The following is a 26,769-nucleotide window of genomic DNA, read 5'->3' as shown; positions in this document are numbered from 1 at the left end:
ATTGGAGACTGTGCTGTAAAACTGAGGAGAGAAACTCTCCATGGGATTAAACTGTGATAGTACAATTTCTCTGCACTTTACTTGTAGAAAAAGTGCAAGAAAGGCTGGTTTCTTACCTCTCTAGAATGCAAAATGCACTCGGAAAGCTGGCCTTGGAGTATTGAGTCACTTATACAACAACTGATTACATATAAAAGTAATCAAAGTTGATTTGGCCAATTTGTATTTCTCATGTGCTAGCTGGCCTTTAGTTTGCTGAGAAGACTGAGTTTGCTTACAGTGCTGCAAGTGTAAATTCCACTTTGTGCACATTATGTTTTGGGTTCTGCATATAGCTAACCAATGAGACATCACCCAACATTTGGCTTCAATGCCTATGAAGCACAGATGTTGTGCATTAAACTTGGAACCCTGGTATGCTGCTAAAATGGAAAATGCACAATGTGGTGTCTTGGGTATTTCTACTCTACTGAAATATATATAGCCCACGTATACCAAATCCTAGTCATTTTTCCAGTTGGTAAACCTGCTTACCTGTTGGAACCCCAGACTTCTGCTTCATAAATTTAAAATGCTTTCCTGATCTTCATAATGTTTTAAGCCTGAGGGTATTGACTCAAAACATTACATATCCCAAAGCTGCTTCTCCCTTTCTATAGCTTCAAACGATCCCAACTGGCCTGTCATCTTCCACTATTTTTGAGTACTTGCCTTTACCTGACTCTTTAGATTACCCTGGAGAGCTCACTTCTTCCCTTGTCATTTGGTTATGAAAACTGGCAATGAAAACAGGTGTTTAAACAATGCCAACACAATAGGTCCAAAAATTACGAATTAAAGCAAACTAGTTTTGGTTTTTGGCATTAGGCGAAGGGGAAAAACGGTCATTTTAGTCAAACTGATTTGTATCTGCATGTCCATGAGTGTGTAAGTGCACAGACACAGATAAGCCAAGAAGTTCTTATGATTACGAATACATAGCTCTAACTTTGTGAATCATGCATAGGCAATTTTAAATTGCAGGCTGGATTGCCTTTGCCTTCCACTCCACCAAAGCTTATGGAAGGGATCAGTTTGGTCCATGCCCAGAAGGGCTCCATACTTGCTTTGATGCTCTGCTGCCAACATCCTACAGGATTCTCTCTATTTGCATTTCATGGGGCCCCGCAAATCGTAAAACCAGTCCTGCTGGGATGCGCTTCTGTCAGCCACCAGCCGGTGAAGACTCATGGACTAGAAACTCATTTTAATATTAGCCGCATCAAGCATTATCAGTGAGGATCAATGGGAAGGGGAGAAGATATAAAACGGAATTAATTTCTAAATAGAAATTCTTTTGGGATCATCTCCTCAATGCTGTTGTCTAATAAGGTGGGCAGAAATAGGAACTCAGATGTGAAAGGAATCTCAGAGGTAATCTGCTTTGGGCTGCACTCATGGCACCAATCAATGCGTCTACAGTCTCCCTCATCTCTCATCATAGTCTCTCCTTGCTAAAACAGCTTGCAAGAGTTTGTTTGAGACGAAGAGACAGAACAGACTTTGTCTCTTAGATATGCCATTAACTGGCTGTATAGGCTCAAAAGAGTTTCTCTTCATCTCTGTGAGTTGTGTTCTTCATTGGCAGCAAGATGATGACAGGGTGACCAGAAATGCTGATTCCTAGGCCCTTTGGGTGACCCTTTATTGTGAATCTGGTGAGAGTTATGGCAATTCTTTTTAGAAAAGTATAAATGCACACAGAATTTTGTATATAATTCTGGGTGATTCATTGATCTCATGAAATTCAAATACAATCCTCAGATTAAAGACTGCTGTACTAGATAATTCTTTTCATTCCCCTTTAGCACTAAAACTGTATGATCATAAATTTTACTCTTTTTAGATTACATTTTATAAGTTGAAGCTGAGGGTCAAATCCAAAAACCAAGCAGAACACTGTATCTCACGTTGGAACAACTAGATTGCACATGAAGGGCAATGTTGGTGTGTAGATTAACACAGTTTCTGCTTCTCTTGCCAACATTTAAAAGTCTTGATTAATAAATAATCACAACAACAATAATTACAAGTTCCCTTAAAGCCATCATCTCCTTCTCCACAGTATGTCTGGCAATTACAGATCTGCCTTCTGTACACTGTAAGCCTGTTGAGCACCCCTTGAATCCCTTGCCCGGAAGGTGATTGCGCAGTTTTGCAAACAAGTAGTGTGCCCTGGTGACCTCTGATGGTGGTTTGGAGCCTGCTTTTTCCCTCTCAGTAACAGTTAAAGATCATCCTAACTCTGTAACAGGAAATGCTTACATAAAGCATCAATTAAGGGGTTCTCAGTGCAATGGTAATGAGACATGCATACTCTTCTCATCTCCTTCTGTTTGTTCTCTGAATTACTCTCCAGTCCACAGCAAAAAGTGCATTGGCTGCAAACCCCACAATTATATTACTTTTTTTCTCCCCAGTCACACCAAATAGCAACAAGGCAACCACTTAATAAGTTCCCTCTAATTTTTATGAGATTTACTTTCTTCTGAGAAAGCTCTATGAGCTAATAAAGTTATAATTTATACTTAAGACTTGTCCAAAATTCCAACTGACTTTAATGAGAATGGCTACGTGTTGGGGTACTTTTGTATGTGACTCCTTGCTCAGAGAAACAAGGCAAGGTTTCTTTCTGACAACAGCCTACTTTACCATAATCCTAGAACTTGCAGTCGTTTTATGAAAAGGCGGAAGTTTTGCCCCGCGGAGTTGAGCTGCTCTCCAAATGCATGTGAACTGGAAAATACAGTAGCATCCAACCCTAGATTCATGCTTCCCCTGGAAACAAACTGTAATACACTAATTAAATGTGAGGGGAAAGGGTTATACCATGGCTCATGCTTAAAATGCTGAGCCTTGACCCCACACTTTGCCCGATACTGTGACACAGCTGAGCTTCAGCTAAATAAGCAGAATGGACCACTGCCATTTTCCAGCCATGCTATTGCCCGTTACCTCTGGTCAACAGCACAACATGATATAAGGCCCTGGACTGAGGACTAAGAGACTAGTTTAATAGGACGGAAAAAATAATTCATCCACATTTCATTGAAGTCAGAGGTGCAGTCATATGACTAGATGACAGAGCCCTCTGCAAAAGGAACATGTGGATTGTGACAGTGACTCTTGGTTAAGGAAAAGTTCCATCAACATCTCTGTGTGGAAGTGAGGGAGAGAATACAGGAGTTAGGAAAGCAGGTGGAATAAATGGTATCACACGGGAGGTATACACATGGCTCAGAGAACATATTTTTCACTATTAATGCTCTCTCTCACTGCCTTCCCACTGTATGCAAACCAGCACAGAACCCTGTGCCAGCCCCTGGGAAGTGGAGCCCAGGATCCCTTTGCTCGTGCTCACTATCAGTCTAGCTCCCCTTCTGCGTTTCCTCTGAATTGAAAATATTACGAGTTTATAAAGAAGATGAGGTGAAAGATTGCAGCTTGCTCCCCAAAGCTGCTTGACATAGGAAAAATAACTGACTGCACACTCTTACTTACTCAAGCGGTAGCATTTGAATGACACAGGGACTGCAAGAAGGCTGAGGGCCATGGTGTCCCTGACATCCAGTTTAATGACTGTCCCATTCATCTATAAAAGCTTGGGTAAGAGATTGACATTAAGTAGCCAAGGTAAAGATGCCATGCAATGAAGCTGATGTGTGAAATATGAAAAGATTAAGCAGATGATTTTCAATAGCTTCAGGCTAAGGCTTCAGAAATTCATAATGGTTGTATTTATGAAGGCAATATATAATTAAAAGTAGTCTATCTGAGAAAGTAGTCAGTGTGAGAAATTTACATGTTAGCCTCCTAAACTTAAGGTACATCTAAAAATAATTTCAAGGCATGTGAGAGGTCGTTAACAAGATGAAACTCTTGTTTTCTAGATGGAATCATTAAAATATAACAATAGACATTTTCCATGATTTTAAAATACTGGATTAATCAAAAGACAAAAAAGGCAACAGCAGACAAATGACCTAAAGGACCAAATGTTAGCTGTGCCAACATTAGACTAAAATTATGTATAAAAATAGTATCTCTTAAAAACACATGTCTACTCTCAGGTTTCTTCTATCTTTTCCTATGCTCAGATGATTTATCATAGGACAGGATGACTCCTAAGGCTCCTCAAATTGACATACTGTCCAATGGTTTGAAATGCTTTGTTAATCTATTATTCCTAGTTTACAAAGACTGTCAGCATCAGATGTTAAATTTTTATCAAGTGCTTCTCAGCTCTTATGGAGATACATGGTTTTCTCCTTTAATTTCTTAAAATACTAAGTTATAGTAATAGATTTCCCAATGTTGAGCCATCTTTGTGGTCGTAAACCCGTACCTGATTGTGATCTATTAGCCTTTCAGTGAATCACTGAATTTGACTTGGTAATACTTTACTTAGGATCTTTACCCTAGACATTTACAAAAGTAAGGGTTAAACAAGATAGCCTTAAGAGAGATGTAGTTCAAAAAGGAGAAAGTTGCACTGGGAAAAAATAAAAAGCATCCAGGATTGAGAGTAGCTATGCAACATTTTTGCCAAGTGGTCCTACACACACACCTTATAGTAGGAGATTATTTTCTGGCTGCTTTGTACAAGTCTAGCCAAATAAAAGCCAATCTGGATGGCTTATGTGCCATGGAAGGTAATGTGATATACCTGGTTCAGGTATATATTTGTGAGTGCCTTTGTGTTCCTGTTTACTTCTCTTCCTCTGCAGGCCCACCATCGCATCATATAGGCAAGACTTAAGGAATCACATTGAGATTTTGTGTCTTTATTCACTTGCTTGTTCAGTCATTCAGTAAATGTGCAGGATTTAGTGAGTACTTCCTGTTGCCAAGTAATGTGTGGGACGTTGAGAATATGAGGACGAACAAGACAGAATGACAGCATCCCCCTGCGTGTAGCTTACATTTTAATGAAAGAAACAAATAAAAATTGTGATAAATACTATAGTGGGAAAATATAGGGTATTTTAAGAAAGCCTAACAAGGGAAATTGCTAGAAGGAGATGCAAGGATAAGCCTCTTTATGGAGCAGGCGTTTACCTCATGAAGTACAGTCCTGTCCCCCTCAACTGCAGGGGAGACATCACGAGGCACTCCCCGCCATACACACTGCATTCCCCAAACTGAGATAATACTGAATTCTACCTGTCGTGTCTGTTTTTTCTATATGCCTCAAAGCACTGCCATATAGCAGCAGAAGTAATCTGTTCCTTAGGTTTTGTGCCCTGGTGTCTCTTTTGTATCATTATTCTTGTGCTTTTGGTTTATTTAATAAAATAAGAGTTAATTGACCACAAGCACTGTGATATCATGACAGCTGATCTGATAAGTGAGACAGCTACTAAGTGGCTAATGGACCAATAGTAGGGTATACAGTATGGATACACTGGACAAAGGGATGATGCACGTCTTTGGGAAGATGGAAAGTAGGACAGTGGGAATTTCATCACACTACTCAGACTGGTGTACAATTTAAACCTTATAAAGTGTTTATTTCTGGAATGGTCTACTTAATATTTTCAGGCTTCAGTTGATTGTGGGTAATTGAAACCCAGGAAAATGAAACCACATATAAGAGGGGACTATCATACAGAAGGTCCTTGACTGACAGTGCTACAATGGGGTTGTGTTTGTAAGCTGACAATATTGTAAGTCAAAAATGCATTTATATACTTAACCTATTGAACATCACAGCTTAGCAACACCAAGTGGCAGCTATTTATCCTTGTAATTGCGTGGCTGACTGGGAGCTATGGCTCATGGCTGCTGCCTGGCATCAATAGAGAATATCCTACTGCATTTCAGTAAACTGGGAAAAGATCAAAATTCAAAATTCAAAGTATGGTTCCTCCTGAATGAGTATTGTTTTCCCACCATTGCACCATCACAAAGATGAAAAATTGTAAGTCAGCCCCTTTTGCGTTGGGGACTGTGTACTGAGGGAAGAATATTCCATGCAGAGAAAGCAGTATGTGTGCAAGGCCTTGAGGCTTGGTACATTCGGGAGATTTGAAAGAAGGTCAGGGTGGCTACAGAGTCAGTTTCTTTCTGGGGCATGAAAAATAAGTGAAGCAAAACAACCTTCTCTGCTTTCACCCTGTAAAGAAAAAGAAAAGATTGGTATCCTCTAGCAGTATTTTGGAAATTTTTCTTTGGGCAGGAGTTAGGAAATTGACTCATCTTGAAAACAGACTGGCTATCTTTTGAAATAATTGGATTGGTTAAAAGGGAATGGATGTTTTCCTTCTTTTATTTTTAAAATAAATTTTAAAAAAGGAATGGAAAGTGTAATGGAAAGAGAGGTGCTGCTGCTTAAGGATTCTGCACATTGTTGTCTTCATGTAATTATCAAGAGCATTTCCTTTTACTCTCACGAGTATCTGGTTTGGATGATAAATTATATGGTCATACAATCATGAAGGGCGTCTCCATAATGACCTGATAGTTCTGTAGAGGGGACTTGGAGGAAAGAGCAGTCATAAATGCTGACTTGGAAAAAAAGTCATACAGTTTTGATAAATCATTTAAGCATTTTTCACTTGGCTTTACCATCTTACCAATGGCTTTTAAACTTTTATGCCTGAATGTCATGATAAGAAACAATTTGTTAGTTTTGACCTAGCCTATACAAGGGGAAACACACACACACACACACACACACACACACACACACGAGACAAAGTTTTCCAAGAAAATATTTTCTTTATACCATTACATTCTGATATTTTCTATTACACTCTGTTCACTTTTGTTGCATTATGTTCTATTACATTCCCTTTTATTATTTGAAAAACGCTGGTTGACACATCAAGTGGATTTCACAATGTACTAATAACTGAGACCAGGACCAGCAGTTTGAAATGAGTATGTATTACTTTCTTGCCAGACTCAGGGCTGTTTGGAAACTTTTGTAAGCCTCAGGTTCTCTTTTTTTGGAGGTCCTTCCTCATATCCTATCAGATACATGGAAATACTTATGTTATGTGTCTCATTAAATGTATTTCATATGTTAAGTATGAAAATTAAGTTGCAGTTGACAAACTGACATGATGCTCAATTTTTCAGACACTTTACATTCATTGACTTGAATCTGCTGATTTTCTTTTCATACTTTTGTGTCAATAAACTAATTTTTTAGATTGCAAATATTTGGTAAGTCCTTGAAAAACATTTTCCCCATGGCACTGTGTCTATAAAGTTGAAGGGATAAAGCAGTCCTCTTCTCAATTAACAATTATCAACTCAAGGATGGAGAGAAAAGATGAAAGATTATTATTTTGGCTGGCTTCTCTGACAGAGGCCACTAGGGCACTGAACTGGGTACGTGGTAGGGCCAGCTGGTCACTTCATTGAAGATGTAGAAGGGAGGCAAGGCAGAGTCCTGAGTTGCAATCCCTGCTCTGTACAGGACTTTAAGGAAGTCACTTCTCTTTCTTAACTTCAGTTTCTCTCTTTGTGAAATGAAGATCATATTAATCCTGTCATGGCTACCAAGCAGGAATGTTATATAGATTAAAATAAGATAATGTATGTGAAAGTACTTTGCAAATTGTAAAGCACTACCCATTTATTATTAAAATATTCAGTGGATGCTATTTTTGTGGCTGCCCAGCTTGCTTTGGTTTTACTAAAGGGAAATTTATGACCACTAAAGTATCGTTCTCAGGAATGTTTTGTGTGCACAGAACAACTGTAGCTTAGGACCTATTACTATTAATGTTCCCTTGTTTCTAACACAATTTAGATAGACTCCTATGAGTCATGAACCTTTAGGAAGTCTAGTTCTCCCAGAAGCATCACTCTTTCTTGCCAAACTACTGTACTAAATAATTATGCAATTGTTGTTGCCAATAACCTTGAAGAAAAATAGAATTGTTTATAGCAGTGCTACTAAAGGCGGATGGCTGATTTCCTGAACTTTCAGGACTTTAAACCACTGCAATTAAATTTAATTAAAATGAAGACCAGGCAGAATGTATTATTACACATTGCTAATGTATGCAGACACAGGCAGACGTAGGGAATTATTTTGACAAAATTCACATAATGGATGCAGATCAGAGGCCCTGAACAAGCCAGTTTGTCAAATTAAATAAGCAGTCGCTAGAATTTTAAAAGCACTATGAACTTAGCAATAATGATTTTTTAAACATTGTTTTGTAAGCAGTAGAGTTGGGAAAGAAACTAAATAAAATACAATGATTTCTAGACAGTGTTGCTTATTTAGAACCAGAGAATAAAGCACTAAGGCCAAATTATTTCAAATGCTCACATGGAGTTTTTAGTAGGGGAATCTAGTCTATGTATCAGACAACAAAATCTTTAAGCTAGATGAACTAGTGATTGTGGGTTTTGTAGTGGAACCCTAGGGTGATTTTACTTTTCTTCCATTTGATCAATATTGTAGTTAGATTAATCAGTCTTATCAGTTGCCATTGATACTTCTCTAAGGAAGGAATTCAGACAACTCCCGTTAGTAATTTATTCACTGTGATATTATCCCAGTTGCAAAGTCTGTTCCATTACAAAAAATGATGGGATATTCTAGGACCTCAAGCACTCCTTTTCTCATTTGGGCTGTCTTTCAATGCTCCATTCTTCTTCTGCAACATTCCAGCTCTTGGAGATCACACCAATTTCCCACAGCTGAGCTATGTGGGAAACAAGATTCCCACATTTCAAACTTAGCAGACATTTTAACTTTCATATTGAGCATCACTTCCAATACAGCTTGTTTAAATCTGAAGCCCTTGTTGTCCACCATCCAGAAATAGTTACAGATTCCTAATTAACTGGCATAAAAAGGAAGAAGAGTGTGAGACCTTTCTAGCCATAGTTTTAATCAAGATGCTTACTACAACCGGGACTGCATGAATGATGGTTAAGACTTGCATTCATTTCCCACTGCTGCTGTGACAAAGTACCACAAACAAGACAAATTCATCATTTTATAGTTAAGGAGGTCAGAAATCGTAAATGAGTCTGTGTGAATGAATATCCAGGCATCAGCAGGGCTGAGTTCCTTTCAGAGACTCTAAGGGGAAATCCATTCCTTTGCCTTTTCCAGGTTCTAGTGGCCACTCACATTTCTTGTTTTGTGGCTCCCATACCTCACGTTCAAAGCCAGGAACTTTAGGTCCTTCTGTGCCCTTCTCCCATTGTTATATCTTCCTGTAACCTCTGCCTTATTGTTTCATGTTTAAGGACCCATGATGACACTGGGCCTATCCATGTAAATTAGGATGATCTCTAATCTCCAATCCCAATGTGATCACAGCCTCAGTTTCATCTAAAACTACAATTCTCTTTTGGCAGCTAACATGACATGTTCATAGGTTTCAAGGATGGACACACTGGGTGGGCGTGGGCAGTTGTTATTTTGCCTCTCAGATAGCTATACTAAGATTGCTGAAGCAAAAGTCATTTGAGAAATGTCATAGGACTGTTTTGAGCATGAAATTTAGTCTTTTTTTTCCACCCACATTCATTAAATAATCATAAAATATTGTCAAGAGGGCAAATACATATTTTTTCCTGTTTATTCAGAGAGAGTCATAGATACTAAGGTATACTAAGGTCACATATTTGATCCCTTTATTTCTACCCATTTATCACTTGAACTTTTATCTGTTTATTGTTTTTTTAGAGGATTCACTACTCATTTTCAGAATAGGTTTTCCAACATTATTCTATTCTCTGTTCAAATGCTTTACCGTTGTCTGAAAGCTCTTAGTTTCTATCAGTCAGTAAAAATTCTTTTATCAGTTAATCCCTCAAATTATGATTCTTATCAGAGACATTTCCTACAAGGCAAATAATCCATATTCTGGTATAGATATTACTTGTGCAGTTATTATGCCTGTTTGCCTTGAAAACCTTGCCAGTATTTTTCTAACTCAAGGGCATAATTTTTTTGTTTGTTTGTTTGTTTTCCGGTACCGGGAATCGAACTCATGACCTTGTGCTTGCCAGGCAGGTGCTGTGCCACTGAGCTAAATCCCCAGCCCCTTCATTTTTTAACTCAAAAAATGTGTTCCTCGAATGCACAAAGAAATGTTTTTAACACTCGGGACATTTATGAGTGGGCCATTGTCTCTTGTTTTTATTACTATTATTAGCTTTCAAAAGGAATCAACAACAAATAGTATTGCATTTTAATTAAGGCCATTTTACAATCAGCATGCTTGGGAAAATTTTGACAGGGAACACAGTTTTACAAATAGGGCATATACTAACGCCCATAGGCAAACAATCACCTCCATTCTTCTGGTGTCTATAACAGAAAGTGTTTATTTATGTTTTTGGTTTAGAGGCTTCTCAATTATCCAAAGAAACTAAACCTTTGAGTGCTTAACTAGAACAGTGGAGACAATTTTAGAATCTTAAGCACTGGAGTTATCTCAGAAGAGATATATCTTATATATAAAAGAAGACTGACAAAATGGTGCAGCCATTGTGGAAAACAGTTGATAGTTGTTGAGTAATTCAAACATAGAATTATCATATAATCCAGCAATTATACTTCTGGATTTGTACATCCCAAACTGACAACATGTATTAAGAAATAGATGCTTGTATACAAATGTATATAGCAGCACTATTGAAAATAGCTGAAAGGTGAAGACATTCCCAGTGTCCATGAATTGATAAATGGACAAAAATGTAGAATATCTATACAACAGAATGTTATTCACTCATAAAATGGAGTGAAGTGCATATACATTCTACAACGTGGATAAACTTTGGAACTGTTATGCCAAGGAAGAAACCAGAAACAGAAGACAACATATTGTACGATTCTGTTTGTTGGAAATGTCCAGAATAGCGAAGTCTCTAAAAGAAAAAAAGGAGATTAGTGGATTCCAGGGACAGGGGGAGTGAGGGCTGGAGAATGACTGCAATATGAATTGATCAGTTTATGAGTTGATAGTAAAAATATTCTAGAGTTACATATTGATGATAGTTTTCCAACCTTGTGTATTATACTGAATTATACATTTTAAATGGGAGAACTTGTAGGACGTTAATTATATCTCAAGAAAACTGTCATTTAAAAATTTTGGCAATATTTATGTAAACCTCAGTAGGAAATGATTGTTAGATATTGTGCTAGTCAGCTTTTCATAAGAATTCTGGCTAAATTTCCAAGTGTTGCAATTTAAGAGGGAAAAAACTAAACCATCAGAACAGATCCCCAAACTAGCAGGGTATGTGGAGAGCCATAAAGAATTGGAAGGCAAAGACCTATAGAGAACATATAACAGGAATTTTAGATTATTTTGTTTTGGGAAGAAGAGCCATAGGATTATATCCTGGGACAAATATGAGGCTTTGAATAATCAGATATCACATTAGTAAGTGATTAGCATACAGTTTGAAAGAAGGTGTGGGCAGAGTTAAGGGAACCCGCAAGGGGTGGCTAGCACCAGAGAACTAACAATACTGTGAGAATTTTTGGGCTTTCACAGGTAAGGGGAGGGGAAGATGATACAGAAGACTAGAGTGTGCTTGGAGAGACAGGGAAGGAGCTACTAACCACTGCTAGAGTACATTAAACAAGAAAACGTACGAACATCCTGTTTTTGTTCTCCTGTTACCTTGCAGTCTCCAGGCAGTGCCACTGATTGACCACATCAAATAGGAAGCCAGAGAGCAAAGACATGCAGGCAATGCAATCCATAGGTCCAAGCTTGTCAGAGCACAGAGAGGGCTGGAAAATGCATGCACACGTGTGTGTGTGTGTGTGTGTGTGTGTGTGTGTGTGTGTTTGAAAGTGGGAACTGTGTAGCCCACAGTAATTGCCTATTATATCCATGCCCCCCCTTAAAGAAAGTGAGGTAGCAACGCTGCATAGCTTCATGGTTTATATCACACGACCCCAGTACCCTGGCCACAGCAACAGTGATAAAAGCAGTACCAAAATTTGTTGAGTGCTTGCAAGGTGCCAGGCACTTTACTGTCATATTAACTGTCATATAGTGGTTGTATAAGTAAAACTATCTTCATGATACTAGTTTTACAGATGGAGAAACTGTGGCACTAAAAGATTAATTAATTTATCCAGTGTTAGGAGAAGGGATGACCTAAACACAGGCAGGGGTGGAGTCTGGCTGCAGCGCTGTTCTTATAACAGGTACACTCACTTCAGTAAGAACAGCAGCGTTCTATTTCCTGGCTAGCAGCCTTGGTGGTAGTTACCATGGCAGACTTTTACATTGCGTGGTAACTGGTTAATATACTGTGATGGTCTCTCTAAGAGGAATCGGAATGCAAGATGTAGTCAGCAGACTTAGAGCAGAAAAGAACAGAGTGAAAAAGGGAGAGTGGTTAGTGTGGGGAAGGGATGCACTCGGTGATCGGTCATAAGTACAACCAAGTCATATGTACAAGAACGTATCCGTCATAAGTCACGACCAGGAAAAACAGTAGCCTCTGGCTACAGTAGGGACAGCCAGTACTGTTTCTGAGTGGACAGCAGATGCTGACCTAGAGTTACAGTGTATTCTACACAAGACTATAGTTCTAGAGGTCTGTTTGTGTAGCTGCTGCTGCTACTTCCTTACTCTTCCATGTGTGCATATGACACCTCTCCGTTATTTGAGGAAATCTGAACCTGTTCTTGTTCCTTGCATTCCACTGAAGTCCAACATAGGTGAGATAATTATATAAGTATATGAGGGTCCCTGAGGGAGAAAACAGTTCTTTCTCTCTCTCTCTTCTTCTCTTTTTCCCCCTCCCTCTCCTCTTCCTCTCTCCCTCTACCCCTCCTACTCTCCCTTTTCCTGTCCTTCTCCCTCTCCCTCTCCCTCCCTCTTTCTCTCTCTCGTTACCGACATATTTTCTTCTGGAAAAAGAGGAAATTGACACACTGTAGTCTAAGAAATATAGGGCAGTTATATATGGGTGTTGTAACATGACAGACATTTCTGAGGGAGGCTGTGAAGACAGCTCCTCCAGGGAGCTTTACAATAGGCTTCTCCTCTGCCCAAAGGTGGTTTCCATGAGGTACTGCCTGAAGGCACAACGATCGGTGGCTCCCAACTGCAAGTCCACAGACCTGTAAGTGACAGGCCCTTTGGGAAATTTTCACTGTCTTCTATTAAATGAAAGAAATGAGACTTGGGTCTCTCTCTTTCTCTCACAGTCAGTGTTAAATTATTTACTATCATTTCTTAAAACAGATTATTTTGTTTTTCCTGGTGTCAACATTTCCTTGCCTTATGGAATTATGGTAGTAATAGGGTACGGTAGATTGTAGTTAGCTTTTGAAAATTTAAAAGTGTTCTAACTTGGCAAAATAAAAAAAAACCTGGCAAATCTGTCTCAGTCTTATTTTTTAGAAGTGTTATTTGTATGAAAGAATTAAATATCCAAAATCTGTAGGCACGATGGGCCTGTTAAAATCCCTACATCTATAAGATTCTAGGTTTTAAAGTTTTGAGATTACATAAAATCAAAAGGAATAAGAAGATAGGATGATTTTTTATTTAACCTATTGAAGTAACAAGTTAATGGAGTCTAACCATCTTAGACATAAAAGATAATAAGTAGAGATGCCTATAAGTTAGAATTTTGTACATTCTAAGTGGAAATGACAGTCTAAATGTCAAATCCAAAAACATGGCCTAAAGAACACCACATCAAAGGTCACAGTTAGAAGGCAACATTCCGCTCTGGAGACAGTTACAAGTCAGACACTGTGATTTTACTGGTATGCAGCTATCATGAAAGGGGAACTAAATTATTTTGAAGCAAAAATGCATCAAAAGGGAATTCTAAATAGGTCCAAAGGGAGTGTTTAAATAAAAAATAACCTTAGATCCTTTTAAAAAGAAATTCTAAATGCAAATTAATACTCAACTTGTGTTTTCTGTTTTGTGAACATAACACTGTTATTTACAATGAATTAGTTCAACATACCCAGAGCTTCTGCCAGGCCCCAAACCTTCTGTCCATAGATGTCGGTCTTGTTCCAGGCAAATGTGTAGACAAGATTAACTGCAGCAGGAAACCACTTCTGTGTGAGTCGCCCTTCCACAGCTACAGTGAGGTGTACTTTAATCATCCCCAAGGGAATCGTTGAATGTGTCAGAAGGATCCGTAGCAGGGTTTTATATCCAGGGGTTCGGCTGCTCAGGTAACTCAGCCTTACAAAGCTGGAAGGAATAGGGATTTCCTCCTGCACAACCTGGAAGGAAAAAAAGAAGCAAAATTGGTTTTATTAGCATTTATAGTCAGAGGAGGATATTGCAGGCATTGTTGTCTTAGAAATGTGCCAGGGAAGAGAGTCTAAAGGGATCTATGGATGTCAAACAACTTGTTCTGGGATCTTTGTGAGACTGTGACCATAGGTCTCGAATTTTGAACCAAGTCTGCGTGTGGACAAGACCATGCCACCCCTAGGGCATTTTCCTCTGCCAGGAAGGGGTATGTAAAGAACAACTGCAGCTTTTCAACAATGTTCCCAAAACACTGATGTTTTCCAACTCCTACTAAGAAAAGATCATACTCCTGAACGTCAAGCAATTCAGTACTATGGGCTCCAATAAAAGGTCTTTTTTTCTTACATAAACCATACAAAAAATATTTTGTTTGGTGTTAAGTAAAAAAAAAATTGGTGTAATCCTTATTCAAACTAGCCTTTGTATGAGGAAGGACTCCAGAATCAGGCTGAGCAAGTGATATTTTATGATAATAATTAGGGTAATCCTAGAATTAATCTTTACTAATGTCAACAAACTCATTTTCTTTGGCGCTTTGAAATGACCTTGAGGCCAAATTTTTAACCCAAATTGCCTTTCATTATTCTCTGTGTCTAAACGTACCAATGTTTGGGAACAATTTTCTTTAAACTGACACCTGTGACTGAGAAGCAAATAACTCCCACTGATTCCTCTGAAAAATCCCATATTAAATGTTGGCCGCAAATGAAAATATCATCTGGCTTCTTTAATTGCTGCTACTTACTTGCTCACTATTATACATGAAGTTAAATGGTTAAAAGAGGTGACTAAAACTGAATTTTATGTTCCATGACTTTCATGTTTCAAAACAGGACAGCTGAAGAGAAAGTCCATCCTATTCAACACACTTAAAGTGACCTAAGTAGTGTGGATATTTTTATGCCTCTGTTCATTTTTCGCTTTGGATATTGTCCTCTCTTGCTTTTCCAAACTTGTGAGGAAAGTGGCTAACAGGACAGATTCGTTAAGTCTCTGACATTTCAGTATGCAGGAGTTTTGGTCACTCCGCTCTCTCTAAGGGCTTAATCCTCCTTGTGTACCCTTTACACAGTTTTGTGTCCTGTACATTAGCTCTTTGGTACTAGAGTCGTCCATTGACTGTCTTCTCAGAGAGCAACAGAAGAATAAGCAAGGATAGCACAGCGCCCAACACCTTAGTATTTAATTTGTTTAAGGAACATGAAATCTTAGTTAAGTTTAAAACTTCTGTGTAAATGAAGACTCAGAGTTCCTAAGGACATCTGTGAAAAAATTGGAAAACAATCTAATATACTCATTAACGTCTTTTCTGCTTTCTTATTTTTATCATAAAGGAAAAGTCTGAAGGAGGCAACTTTTTGCATTGCATTTCCCACAGAGCATTAGATTTATATGACCCTTTCCTAAATAGTATTCTCTGGGCACTGTTAATAGCTGGTAGGGATGTCATGACAGAAGGAAAATCAATGCAATCTTGGAGAATCCACTTAACTCTTTTTTAAAAAAATATATTTCTTGATTTCTAGATCAGTAAGACTGAGGATTCCATTTTTGTGCTTTCCAATTTTAAACCTCATTAAAATATTTTTATAATGTGAGGGAATTATACTATGGCTACTTGAATGGCTTAATATTGAAATTACAATATTGAATGCTCATTGCTGGTGGGACTTTAGCCTACACAGCCACTATGGAAATCAGCAAAGAGACTACTCCAAAAAATAAAACTAGAAGTTCCATTTGATCCAGCCGTTTCTCTTCTAGGTGTCTTCCTTAAGGAGTTTAAACCACAGTGATATCACACATCAATGATATATGCCTGTCCATGTCTATAGCAGCACAATTTAAAGTAGCTAAGTATTTAAAACAGCCCATATTGCCCATTAAAAATATGAACAGATACAGGAAATGTAGTATTTATATACAATGGGAAGACTACTCTGCCATAAAGAAAGATAAACTTGAATCATTTGTAGGAAAATGAGTGCATCTCAAGACCGTAATCTTAAGGGAAATAAGTTAGACACACAAGTTTCAATATTGCATTGTTTCTCTTGTGTGAGAAACTTGAGAAACTCAAAGGGTGAATAAAGATCATTGTGGAGGATAGATATTGGGAGGCAGGAAAACTTGTTCAAATGGGAAGGGGGACAAGGGAGGGGGAAGATGGAAGGGAAGGAAGGGAAAAGCAAAAAAAAGCATGGAAGGGAAACAAATGGAAGCAAAGTTTGTGTAATTGGGAGGGGAAGAAGGGTTAAAGGGAGAGGAGGGGAATGGGGAAAAAGAATTAAAATACATTATGTATGGGTACAAAACCCTCATGATGAATATGATCAATATGATAAATATTGACCAATATGATAAAAAAGTTAAAAAGTTAAAAAAGAATTCTGAGGAATGCTAAAATGTGAAGATCCAAAACGATTTTTTCTGAACCATAAACCTTGAACAGTTAGAAACAAAGCTTTTTAAAAAATACCTGCAGTCTTGAAGACTACCTTTATTAAACATGGCTAAACAAGAAGATTCATTACAACTTCTAAGAATGATGATAATCGATGCGAACTACACAATGGAAATAAACCAAGATTTCTTAAGGAGCTTTAATTTCAGAACCACAAATGGTCCAAGCTCATTGATTTGCTGTTATCATTACTAAGCCAGCTAGCTTTGTTCTTTAGAGCATAATGCTCATTAGGTCAAATTTGGGGATTTAATTTTCATGACAGCTAGTTTATCTTGTGTTTCCTTGGCCAGATATTGCCCTAATGCCCTGGTCGATCTCTTTGCAAATGTGTGATGAAGAGACTACATCTGAAATTTTCTCTTGAACAATGCAGGGCTACATGTTATAGATCTGGCAAGAAAAGGAATTCAGTCATTATCCACTGTTGGCCATCACATTATGCTATGACCTGACACCTTAAAAGTTCAATACCCACCTGAAGCTCAGGAACAATAGTGCCCCTCTCTGGACAGGACCCTCCAAATGATGTGAGTGGGGAAGGAAGCACAATAGGGTTTGGGCTGATGAAATTGGAGATATCACAGGATGGTGGGTCTGATACCACTCTTTGCATGGTTACTTTCTCCACCACAATAAACTGATTCCAGGGCAACCAGAGTGTCCTCTTCTCAGACAGAAAAGGTGATCGGTCAAAGATTAAGACAACAGAGATGCCACCAATGGCTACAAGGTCAAAGCTGAAAAGGAACAAAATAAGAAAATGTCAACCCAGTGGGCAACCAAAATAAAGTTAAAGTTAAACATACATTAATTTTAGTGCCCTTTACTTCTTTGGGGACTCTCTTCTATTTTATAAACTTACTCTAGCTAAATATTCATTCCATGGATGACTCCTTTTAACTATCCAGTAGACATTTGAGAAGAAATTCCATAACACCAGTTACTAGTCACTCAGAATTTGTAGATCACTTTTAATGCTCTTAACCAACACTACTGCATTCCCTTTTTATTGAGCCAAATCTGACACTGATGCTCCTCCTTGGCTCCAAGATACCAGAAAGATGATCATTTAACATTCAGAAGCAGCTGCAGTATAATGCATTATTCATTTAAAAAGATTTGATATATCATATTATAGTCCGAAATATGTGCAATTACTATTCTTAATTAAAAATAAAATATATTTTAAAGAGTATATATCAAAAATCGGTTTGAAACAAGGAGCACTACTTTATGTTTGTAAAGTTTAAACTGATAATAAATGCTAATTATCTGCAAAAATAATAAAACATTAGTAATTAAAACTTTTTGATCATGTAATACAAAAAGAATTAAAAGGTTAAATATCTGTTCAGGGTCACAAACATAGTGTTAGAAACTAGATGTTGTCTTTGAGATAACTTTTGGAGAAAGAAACCAACAGAGAAACATTTTTTGGGGCCATGTTGAACTATAACATCCATGAACTTCCCGCATCTCACAACGCTCTTTGGATCCCTCTGTTTGAAACCTACATTTAAGATTCTTGGCTTGCTCTAGAAAGACCCTGGGGTTCCTTTTGTAAGACAACCTGTAAAGGACCCTGTTTATCTCTGCAGACATCTCCTTCTAGATCTCTGATAAAGCAAGATTACTTCTCCCCTAATCCAACTCTGTTCCTCCGAAGATGTGACCTCTGACAATACTATTGGGCCAGAGCATAAAAGATTCAAATTTCAATTCATTCTACACTAGATGGTTCTACCTTATTTCTTTTTTAAGTATAATGGTGTTTTTGAGATGATATACTTGGGGACATTCTAAAAGATAAAATACTACGTAAAAGTAAGATAATGATAAATTATTATTATTATATCTTAAAAATAGGCTAAAGGCAATGTGATGCACCTTAATATTCAAAGCAATGTAAAGGCACAGGAGACCAATTCCCTTGCATTAAAAATAGATCTGTTAGTAAAACATTTCTTCAATGGGAAAGAGCCCTCATAGAGAATAAGAGTTAATTATGGACATCTCATCACTCCCTTCACATTACATTGATTATATTTATTATAGTATTACTGATCATTTCTTGTTATAGAAATCTTTTAGGTAAAGATCAATTGACAGTAACAAAGGATGGATAATAGTTGTTTTTTATTGTTGTTTTTCCATGAACTCGCTATATTAAGGTTTTTTTTCCAGAAAGAAGATTTCAGGAGTGCATTAGTTAAAGAAAATCATCTAGGTATGAACTAAAATAGAAGCACCAAAAGTCATGTGGTTGAAGACAGAGAGTAAGACAGAGAGGGTGAAGCCTGGGGATATAGCTCAGTGGCATAAGCACCTGCCTGGCAAGCACAAGGTCCTGAGTTTGGTTCTTGGTACGAAAAAAAAAAAAAAAAAAAAGAAAAAAAAAGAGAGAGGGTGAATTAATAATATGGGAGCAGATTAAGGCTAGTGTACTAGGGGCAAAAATGACACTGCTTGTCAGCCCTTTCTTCTCATTCACCTTCTGCTTTGTCCCTAGGCAAGTTTTTTTTGCTTTGCCCAAACTCTGACTCCTTAAAACTAAAATGGTTATTTATTTAAAAATAAAACAAACACATAAATTAATCTATCCAAACAAAAAGTATGTATCTGGGAATTATTCTTTACTTTTGGAAATATTATTCAGACTTGAGTAGAATCATTTTGTGGAAAGAATGGGGGTTTGGTTTAATATATATCTGACTTTGAGTCCCAGTGCTATCATATTAACTTTGTGTCTTTGGGCTAGTTATTTAACCTCCCACGCACTGCGTTTTTCTCATTAGTAAAATGAGGCCAATATGACATAACTTTTAGCTACTATTGTAAATGAATAAATGAGGTAAAGACTTAAAGGTCAAGTATACAGCAGGGACTCAACAAATGTTAACGTTTTCAAATCAGATACATTGCCCCAGTAAATTTACTGTACAATTTTCTTTTCTTGTAGTGCAAATGAATTGTAGGCCAGCTCTTGATTATCTCCATGAGCAGATATTGGTATTTAAATTCTTCTTGGAACTTCACCTAGGCTCTTTGATACTGAGTTTTATGTGTCAACTTGGTTAGGTTATAGTATTTATTCAGCCAAACACAAGTGTAAGTGTTTCTGTGGAGGTATTTTGTAGATGTGGTTAGTATCTACAATCAGTTGACACTAAGAAAGGGAGAATATCCTTAATAATGTGCATGGGTCTCATCTCATGCAATCAGTTAAAGGCTTTAAGGGCAGAACTGCCGTTTCCCTGAATAAGAAAAAAATTCTGCCTCAAGACTGCTGCATCAACAACATTCTGAGAGTTTTCAATCCACCATCCTGCCATACAGATTTCAGACATACTGGCCCGCACAACCATATAAACCAGTTCCTTGAAAGAAATTGAAATCTGGTGGTCTCTCATTTCTATTTTTAAAAATATATTCTATTTTTCTATTTCCCTGGATAGTCCTGACTGATACATTTTTCTTCCCAGCTTGCTGTTATACATAGTAAATAATGCCTGGCTTACTCATTAATTGACATGGAGATGGAGGGTGAATCTGTCGCCAAATATCCACCTAAACCATTTAATGTCAAAGAGAATGTTCTTCGAAAGATTAATTCCTTGGCATTTTTCCTATCACCAATCACCTCCATTTGCATGAGTCATTAAGAACAGGTTTTCAAGTCATATAAGAGTGAGTGTAAAAGAACTAAAAGGAATATGTGTGGAGACTGTTGTCACTGCAAAATGTCAAAGCAGTCTCTTGTCCATAGAAGGAAGACTGCTGTATCATATGCAGTGCCTTAGGGTATCTATAAATGAACAAACTAGGGCCTTGAGGAAGATCACAGGAAACTGTCTTTTCATATTCCAGTCTTCAGAAGAAAATTGGTGGACATTTAATGTTTCACAAGAACCTCCTAAGAAAACGATTACTTTACCTGTTTTGCTTATCATGAGCCAAACCATTTATAAATAGTTCACTTTCAACCCTTTATTGAGCACCAGATGTATATCTAAGATGAAGATATGAGCCATGTTACTTGGGTGCAAATCTTGAGCTGTTTTCATACTCAGTGTATTAATCTGGATTACTTTTCTCATATTCCAAGTGTGGAGGTTGATAATATCTGCCTCATTGGGTGGTTTTGAGGATAAAAATAGAATGATATTAATAAAAATGTTTGGTATACCATAGATTCATAAATATTTATTTTTCCTTTAGACTTTGCCGTGCTTGTCTCTGCCTACCTCAATAGCTAATTGTCACACTTTTATTTTATTTATTTTTTATTTTAAAGTGAGTAGTACATCAGAAAACAAAACCCAAACAAAAAAAGAGAATAGTAGGAGCATACCAGTATCAGGAACATAAACAAATCAAAGCAAGAACATTCAAAGTGATACAGGGTCTCAAGACAAGTTAATACAAATCAACAGTGGTTGTTACATTGCATATCGCTATCCTCAACTACATTGCTCAGATTATCAGATGTAAGAATGAAAGATTGTTCAAACCATTAAAGATATCTTTATTAAAGATAATAAGAAAATAATTCTTCAAGAAAACATTAGAGATAATACAGAGTAAGAATGAAAGATTGTTCAAACCATTAAAGATATCTTTATTAAAGGTAATAAGAAAATAATTCTTCAAGAAAACATTAGAGATACTACAGAGTTTCACTAGACAAGATGGTAGGAGTTCACCATTGTAACTCCAGTGCACATTGTTACCTTCAAATCAGTTGCTCAGACCACCAGACACAAGCATGCAAAGTCGATTAGGGCATAAAAAATTGTGAGCATTAACTGTTCATTTCAATACACCATCAGAGAATAGCAATACAGTCATCGCAGCTATTCATATATATATTTATGTTTTGCTTTCCTTCTTTCTTTTTTCTTCTTTCCCTCATCCCAGTCATTCCTTCCTTTCAGCAATTTCTTTCCCTTTCCTATCATCTATTGTATGTTTTGAGTTTTACCTAGTCTTTCAGGTTCCTACACCAAGGAGACAATATGATGTTTACACATGTGGGTCCTATTTACTTCATTTATGAGTATGGTCTCCAGTTGCATCCATTTACCTACAAAAGCCTTGAGTTTAATTTTTTTAATAGCTGAGTAATACTCCATTGCATAAAAATGCCACAACTTTTTTATCCATTCCTCAGGGGATGGGCATCTGGGTTGTTTCCAAAATTTAGCTATGACAGATTGTGCTGCTATAAACATGGGTGCACATATATCGCTGTGGTATGATGTCTTTAATTCTTCTGGGAAAATACCCAGAAGAGAAATACCTGGGTTAAATGGGACTTCTAATCCTGGTTTTGTGGGGAATCTCCAAATTGATTTCCACAGTGGTTTCACCGGTCTACACTCCCACCAACAGTGGAGTAGGGTTCCTTTCTCTCCACAGCCTCTCCAGCATTTGTTATTGGTTGATTTCTTGATGATGGACATTCTTTCTGGGGTGAGATGGAATGTCAGTGTTGTTTTAATTTGCATTTCTTGAATGACTAATGACGTTGAACATTTTTTCATGTATTTATTCGCCATTAGTATCTCTTCCATAGAGAAGTGTGTATTCATCTCAGATGCCCATTTTTGGATTGGGTCTTTGAATTTGGGAGACCTGATTTTTAAAAACTCTTTATATGTCCTAGATAGAAGTCCTTTGTCTGAGGGGCAGTTGGCTAAAATTTTTTCCCAATTCGTGGGTTTTCTTTTTACTTTATTGGTGATTTCTTCAGATGTGAAAAAACTTTTCAGTAAGATGAGATTCTAGTTGCTGATTCTTTGAAATATTTCTTGTGCAGTTTGGTTTTTGTTCATGAACTCTCTGCCTACCCCAATTTGTCAAGATTTTTAACTACTTTCTCTTCCAATAAATTTAGTATTTCTCCTTTAATATTTAGATCTTTGACCCATTTTGAGTTTAATTTAGTGCATAGTGAAAGACATGTTTCTAGTTTTAGTCTTTGGCATGTGGAAAGCCTGTTTTTTCAGCACTATTTATTAAAGAGGCTCTCTTCCTTCCATTGAACATGTTTGGCCCCTTTGTTGAAGATAAGGTGACTGAGTGTGTTTGCAGTTGTATCTGTATCTTAATTTTCACACTTTTAAAGGGCTCAGTATTGCACCACCATGTTTATTTTGACCATGTATATATCACTTTGGTCTAGTGACCCACACTATTCCTGGTTCTCTAGGGAAAGCTCTCAATCAGCAAGTAGTTGATAAAGGGAGTAAACAGCTCTAAATTCCTCATAACATATTTGCATTTGACATGGACTTTGAGAGAGCTGACGGTTTAATTCAATACAATGATACCACTGGGAAGAATTACAATTACTGCAATAGACTGGTAGGATTGATATTTGGAGACAGAGAACCCCACTGGCACTGCTCATGTCAAACTTTGCCTACTAGGTATCTGCATGCTAATCTCAGTTTTTCCATATTCTTTTACTCTCAGGTGTTTCACTTATGATTTGTACTTTTGAAATGTACTTAATCTGAGGTTGCCACAAGCAAAGACATATACATGGAAACTCTCTCCACATTGTCACTTTATTTTCAAGAAATAATAATGGGACAATCTGGTTGGAATTTGGGCCACATATTTTAAACACTTATATGTTTATAGAAGCTGAAAGGCGAGTTACTGCCTGGAGACTCTGGCTAGCCTCTGCCACCTACATAAACGTACTCACAGGTAGCTCAGCAGAGGATGGTCTTGGGAATTTACTAAGATTAAAAACAAAAATAACAACAAAATTACCTTCTTTAATGTTCTCTGTAATTTTGAGCAGAAATTTGGAGACTTTCTGAATATAAAGATTCTTTTAGGTTCTTCTGTAAATTTCAAATATTCACAGAAAACTTTGCACCCACACTCAAAACAATAAAAACAACAACAACAACAACAATCTGAGTGTTGTCAGTTCTCAATGAGAAGTTATGAGAAATCAGTATTTCAGAGGGCATATTCTATTGTAAAAAAATCAATTTCTCAATTTCTGGTACATGGTTAATGGCAAATGAGAGGCTACTTTTGTATATGAGTTACTGATGAGTGAACTGTCTAACTTCCATCACTTAGTCGAATTGGGAGAAAAGCCCACTTAAATTAACAGAGAGCTCTAATTATGGAATATTTCACCGGAAATAAAGTCTTTCCATTTATCTACACTACATGGTACCAAAGTAGTTTCACTGAACTTGTTATAATGAAGAGATGTCTGGCTTATATTAGTGATAATTTACATAAAGTAATTCAATAATATTCTTCAAGACAGTTTGACTGTTAAGCAGGTTAAAACTTTCTTTTCTTGGACAAATCCAAAGAACACAAAATAAATTTAGGATATAAGGACCCTTGCCTCATTTACCTTCCTCCAAACAGAGGACATTGCAGCTTGGCAGCAAATTTTGCTGGTGCATACAAGAAAGAATGACCAGGAATTGGCTCCCTCTTCAATGCGCTGCCAGTTTTTATTCATGTGCCACAGTGGCTAAATGAAATCTCTAGTGACAAGGTTAGGGATCACAGGAATGGCAGTGAAGGTAGTGAGTGGAATAGCACCACTCCTCCTTCCCTGCTCATAGTAGTACCTGGTCTAAGCAGCCGTAAGCCTCAGCATGGAAACAGGTAGGAAGTCAGCATTCCCCCTGCCCAACTCCCGACCCAGGGGAGGACAGGGGCAGTGCTACAGTATTCTCCCCACCTGCTCCCAATGAAGAGAGAGGAGAGAGATGCAGCAGAATGGAACAGAGAAAGTTGTGCAAGGGCCAAGGAGGGGCTGACAATACCTAGGACTGGGCTCAGCCATGGGCTGTCTCTGTCAGAGGGTGCCACAACAACTAGGAGAGCAACACAGAGACAGATAGGATAAGAAGATATGGATGGGCCTCCCAAGGGACATACAGGAAGTTGCTTGCTGAAGACTGGCTCCAGTATCAACATATGAAGGCCAAGATCTGCCCCACACTCAGCACTAATCCTACTGCAGATTTGGTGGGGTTACCCAGCAGACTTAGGATCTAATTAAGGCACCACAGTAGAACTGAGGGCACCATAGGAATTTTATTGGTTTTTGTTTTGGGTTGTTTAAGTTTTTATTTTTATTGTTTGTTTTGTTTTGTTAGGCTTTTTTCTCTATCTACTCAGCTATATTTCTTGTTTTTTTTTATATTCCCATGTGAGTAAACATTGTCTCTAGTTTTTGTGGTTCATTTCAATATTCTTTTGCTTTCTCCTTTTTTCTTTCTGTTCTGTCCTCTTTTCCAGTTTCCCAAAGCTTGGGTGATCATCTTTTGTCCTTTAGCTTTGCTACTACTATATTTCTCTTCAATTAGCCATTTTTCCCCTATTCTTCTTACCTCTCCCCAGGTAAAAATTGCTCTACTAAGGGGAAAACTCATAGCATACAAGTTTCTGGTTTATGCTGCATTTTGTTAAACAGCTATAGATCTTGCTCCTAAGGTTAAAGATATCAAAGTAATAGTTACTGTAGTTTGTGAATTGCTAGGCTGTTCTTTAAGCTATTGTTATTGCTAATCATACTATATTTGTCAGCATGTCATGCTTGTTGTAATCAGCTGTTCTTCTTTGTATGACAACACTGTGATTGCTTGGGTTATAAGCATTACTATAATCCATTAGCAAAGAACTGGTTGCTGAGCCATATAGAAAACAACTTCTCATTCTAATGAATTGGGTAGGTAGTAGCTTGAGACAGAAACAAAGGCCAAAAGCTAGCTACACTTAGAGGATATCTTTGAGGAATAAACATTTCCTAGGGAAGCCTCCATACTAGTGATAAAGCTACCTACCATAAGCAATTTATAAACATCAACACAGAAAATAAAGTAAAATTAAAAAATAGAAAATGACAAGTTGCAAAATGAAAATGCAACTCCAGACCTCCAGTCCACCCAGGACAAGTCCAAGAGACAATGAGATATAGAAAATCAGAAACCACTACCTGAATTTTCTGAAATGGTAAAGCAGAAGTAAAACAAAACAAAACAAAAGAGAACAACCAGATGAATGAGCCTATAGAGAAAATCAGATCAGATATAATCTCTCAGGTAAAAAAAAAGAGGTGATGATCAAAATGAAGACCTTGCTCAGTGACTCTAGAATAGACACAGAAAAAAATAGAACAGCTTAGGAAAATGATGGGAACCATAAATGCACAACATAGGAAAGAAATGGAATCCATGAAATAGATTCAAAGAGATATCCAGGAGATTAAAGATTTCATTGAAAGTATATCCAGTAAAATGAACAAAAATGAGGACAAAATACCAGATCTAGAAGACAGACTTGTACTTAGCAAACATGAAGAAGAAGACGTTTCAAAAATAGCAAGGGAGGCCCAGGGATATAGCTCAGTGGCACAGTGCTTGCCTTGCAAGTGTGAGGTCTTGAGTTCAATTCTTGGTACTAAAAAAAAAAAAAAAAAAAAAAAAAAAAGCAAGGGATCATGAAAAATCAGTCCAAAACTGCAAGATGATGCAAAAAAGAACAAGATTGATCGAAGTCAATGAAGAAGCAAGAGACAGCCAAGTGATGTAAAAAACTGGTCACAGAATTAATGGCAGAAAAATACCCAAGTGTGGATAAAGAATTTGACATACAAATAAGTGAGGCATATAGGATTCCATTTGGTCACAACCAAAATAATTCTATGCCAAGGCATGTAATAGTCAAGAGTCTAAAAATTCAGCACAAGAATAAAATATTAAATGCTGTTATAAAAAATACAAATCACTTATAAAGGAAAGCCAATCAGTATCACAGCAAACTTCTTAAAACAAACTTTTAAGTCAAGAATAGCTTGGAGTGAAGTGTTTCAAGTTCTGAAAGAAATCAATCTGCAACCCAGATTGATGTATCCTGTGAGACAATCTTTTAAAATCAGTGGAGAAATAAGATACTTCCATGACAAAGAACAGCTGAAGAAATTCATGACTACCAAGCCAGCTCTCCAAAATGTTCTGAAGGATATTTTTT

The 26,769-nt window shown here is 37.3% G+C and overlaps 1 protein-coding gene across 1 annotated transcript in view; it reads right to left on the bottom strand.

Annotated features, from left to right (window-relative positions):
- Tenm1 (teneurin transmembrane protein 1) overlaps nt 1-26,769 on the bottom strand; it is a 784,186-nt gene that overhangs the window by 120,585 nt on the left and 636,832 nt on the right. Inside the window, exons 19-20 of the mRNA XM_005401273.2 lie at nt 17,222-17,483; nt 13,978-14,245 (exon numbers count right to left, since the gene is read on the bottom strand). Of these exons, the coding sequence (XP_005401330.1) occupies nt 13,978-14,245; nt 17,222-17,483 (530 nt within the window). The remainder of the gene's footprint in view (nt 1-13,977; nt 14,246-17,221; nt 17,484-26,769) is intronic.

Source organism: Chinchilla lanigera, unplaced genomic scaffold, assembly GCF_000276665.1.
Source record: "Chinchilla lanigera isolate Chin_1 unplaced genomic scaffold, ChiLan1.0 scaffold00072, whole genome shotgun sequence".
Taxonomy (NCBI): Eukaryota; Metazoa; Chordata; class Mammalia; order Rodentia; family Chinchillidae; genus Chinchilla; species Chinchilla lanigera.
Note: the sequence above shows the minus strand (reverse complement) of the source record. Positions and strands in the feature narration are given on the sequence as shown.